The sequence below is a fragment of the Cariama cristata genome, unplaced genomic scaffold (assembly GCF_000690535.1).
Source record: "Cariama cristata isolate BGI_N322 unplaced genomic scaffold, ASM69053v1 scaffold29554, whole genome shotgun sequence".
NCBI classification, from domain to species: Eukaryota; Metazoa; Chordata; class Aves; order Cariamiformes; family Cariamidae; genus Cariama; species Cariama cristata.
Window position 1 is genome coordinate 18,861 of NW_009614116.1, and position 3,562 is coordinate 22,422.

Consider the following 3,562-nt stretch of genomic DNA (forward strand, 5'->3'; position numbering starts at 1 on the left):
CTGTATTTGTATATTGACCTGCTCTAAGCTTAAATTTTCAATCTGAATAAGGTCCTTCAGTGCTTCTGAAATCTGATAATATTAAGCTGCTGTAAAAGAAAATGCTACCTCAAAAGTACTTAGGTCACTGCTGGTGAGAACTGGCACAGGGATGCCACATGCTAGGAATCAGCTGCAGTGTTTAATGCTCTCGGAGCTGCCTTTTCATCTCCAGTCAATGTCCACGTCCTTACAGCCTGGCTGGCAGGGTGTCTGATTTTCATAGACTTTGCTGTGTCCCCTGTTGTTCCAAAGGAGATGAAACTTGGTCACACATGATCTTCAAACACTTTTCAAGGAGTAAGGCTTTGCATTGGTAAATGGGCTGCTCCCCTCTGCAAATACAGTCTTCAAGTGTAAAATACAGCCATCCTAGAGATGGCTGTGACTTTGTCAGGCTTGATAGCCATAATCTGGGTAAAATCGCTGGTTCCTCAGGCATGTTAAAGCATGAGTTGTCAGATGCAAGGAGAGAATGGCTGTTTTATACTCACCTGGGGTATGTTGTTCCTCCAGTAATGGCAGCTGGTGAGACAAGATAATGACCAGATTGGCATAGATCTGCTCCCGTGCAGTGTTACATTCCTATTTGTTAGTCTGTGTGTGCCTGAGCTTGCCAGATGCCAGGATTTGGGTGGCACAGGTTGTTGGGTATCAGCACTGCAGCTGAGCCCACAGGGTGCAATAGCCTGGAGTCAAAGGTTTGCTGTACCTGAATGCTTGTAAAGGATGATATCTGGTGTGACCTATGTCTTTGTACTTTCCTGTGAAAGGAGGTACAGCACAGCAGACTTCATTCAGGTTTCTTCCGTGTAAAGTCTAGAATGCAATAGATGCAATAGCAGGTCAATAAATTTTCTCCTCTTCCCTGACTGAGAATGCTGCCTCCCATCTCCTCCCACTGAGCTACCTTCTGGATATAAGTATTAAAATACTATTTACACAGCAAATGCCTGAGATATACATGTGCATCACAGTTAAGTTTGGGCTGTTTAAAAAATGTCCTGACATTGGAGGGCTTTTAGAGGAATGATGTAGACCAGATTGAATTTATCGTGGGTAGCTCTACACCCTCTTTCTCCATCCTTGTCAGTTTTATAAGCCTTTTCTGTTTAAAATCTCTTTCCAGTTATCCAGTTAATTCTCAGTGAAAGCATTCCTGTTTTGCTAACTAAGTACTTAACTTTTAGCTGGCCCTGGACCCACAAATATCGGGGAAGTACATCTATCTGCAGTTGCAGATCCTACAAAGGGCTCCTGTCAGAAAACAAGACATGGTTTTCAAAACGCATCCCGAGTTTATCTGCCATCTGGTTGCCGCATGATGCAATGTTTAGCATCGAACAACGGGTTTCATCCAGCAATACTGCAGCCACTCGTTCCTTACTATTAAAAAGTTTGGGGAAAGTGGCACTGTTTAATCCATCTGAGATGCTAACTACTGTCTGTACTTCTGAGAAATGCAGGTACCATATGTTTCCTACAAAGTACCTCAAGCAAATATAAGCACTCTACTTCTTCCTCACCACTTGTTTGTCTGTTGTTCTTTGGGACATAGCAAAACTCCAGAACGATGATGGTAAAAGTAATTGGTTTTGGTCACAGATCTTGACTTGTGTTTCAGGCTGCTGTGAGTAATTGGGTCAGACCACAGACCAGTAAAGGTTAGGTAGACTTTCTCTGACACATTATGTCATTTGAGTTCTTAGTCCCATTGCAGACTTGGACCTTCCCCCCCCCCCATAATTCCCAAAAGCCTCTGTTTGTTCAGCATGGATGCCACTGTATAAATGAGAAGAAAATTCCGGAGACCCAAAACAAAAAAATATTTTTAGCTTATCCAAGGCAGCCCAACTTCAAGAACAGAATGTTCTTTGTATAGTCAGTACATACGAGGATCATTCCTCCTCCTGGCTGCCCATAAAAGCTGAAACACAGTAATCTAAATTGTACCACTTAATTAAAGGATCTGCAACTAAGGGACGTCTCCAGCTTCTGCTGTTGTTGACACCCAACTCTGCTGCTAAAATAAGGCTATCTAGATTCCTCCTGATGTGGATAGTGCTATATACGAAAGGCTGGGGAAATGTTTGGGAAGCTGATGAGTTTCAAGTCTTTTACTAACAATAATGATGCTCAGTAGTGGAAACAGATTAACTATTCAAAATTTGTGTGTTACAGAACAGAGTCAAAAGTCTGGTCACCACTTGTAAATGAGGAGGGAAAGACGCATCCTTATAAGATGAATCTGGCCTCTCAGCCCCAGGTAAGTAATGGAGTATCTGCATGCTCTTGTTCCAAAACCTGTCTGACTTTGGAGCGGTTTCTGACCTGATCCTCTAAGGACCTGAGCACGTGTCACTCTGGTGGTCGCACTGGGGATAGTGCCATGCCCCATACCTCCTAGAAATCACGTGGCCCTTGGAAACCTTCAGAGACAAACTCCCTCCCTCGTGGTCAGAAGCCTGCTGCTGTGGAGATCTAGTTGGATACCTTGCCAAGGGTAAGCCGCTTGGATCAGAGGCGTTGTCTCCTGCCATCTGCATGCTCACACCTACCACAGGGCACAGAAGGCACTATAGAGGTGTGGCTCAATAAACCACTGCTGCTGTTGCGAAGCCTGTTGATTTTCATAGATAAGAAAAGTCTTGAGAGAGGAGGAAAATTATTCACTCTTAGTGTCTTCTGTTGAGTTTTTTTTGTTGTTGTTGTTTTGTTTTTTCCTCTTACTAGCAGATTCTTACTAGCAGTCTAGCCATAAAGAAAGTGGAAGAGAAACACACTAGTCTTTTATTTTTTTTTTTATCTGTGGGGCAGATCTTGCAACCTCTGTTTAGGAGGTTGGTTTTGTAACCTTTTGGCAGCCTTGCCTCATCGGTCTGCTGCCTCTGTCAAGTAAATGCAGTAGTAACTGTGACCTGTGCAAGGGCATTGCCTGGGCTAGGTTTAGAGGATTACATCGCACCAATCTACAATAGCTGCACTAAACTCAATGGCATTTCCCTGGATTTTCACCGGGGCAGTGACATGGCTTCTGGCCCTAGCACACATCCTGTGTGAGTCTTTCTAGCAAAATAAGTAGAGATAAAACTAGCTTGACTTGGCAATTAATTAAGTGCTAATATGTCTGTTTGGGTTGGAAAGGAGCTGAACCTAAAGTAGCATATGTGCAACAACACCCTGCTCAGACCTTGGCCTGCGATCTGTCCATGCTCCTTTTCATGCCAAGCTGCTGTGTGTTCCTTGGCTCAAGAGCATGGTGCAGCATTCTCCAGGTATTTCGTACCTCAGCCAAGGCACAGCGTGAGACTGGGCCATTTGGACTTAGGTTGGGCTGGGACTGTGCAGTGACACCTGCCTGTGACACTGTTGAGCTGAGATCTGGTCTGTGTCTTCTGCTGCCCAAGCTCTGGAGATGTTCTGCTGCAAACCTTGAGACTTGGGGGCTATCTCTTGTCAAAGGAGTGGGGCAGAGTCTGCACAGAGGCTTTGCTGCAAGGCTGCAGATGGCTACTGTTTAATT

The 3,562-nt window shown here is 44.4% G+C and overlaps 1 protein-coding gene across 1 annotated transcript in view; it reads left to right on the plus strand.

The window, feature by feature from the left end:
* Positions 1-3,562, plus strand: part of PDLIM1 (PDZ and LIM domain 1) — a 32,757-nt gene that overhangs the window by 7,857 nt on the left and 21,338 nt on the right. Inside the window, exon 2 of the mRNA XM_009699284.1 lies at positions 2,221-2,305. Coding sequence (XP_009697586.1) covers positions 2,221-2,305 — 85 coding nt within the window. The remainder of the gene's footprint in view (positions 1-2,220; positions 2,306-3,562) is intronic.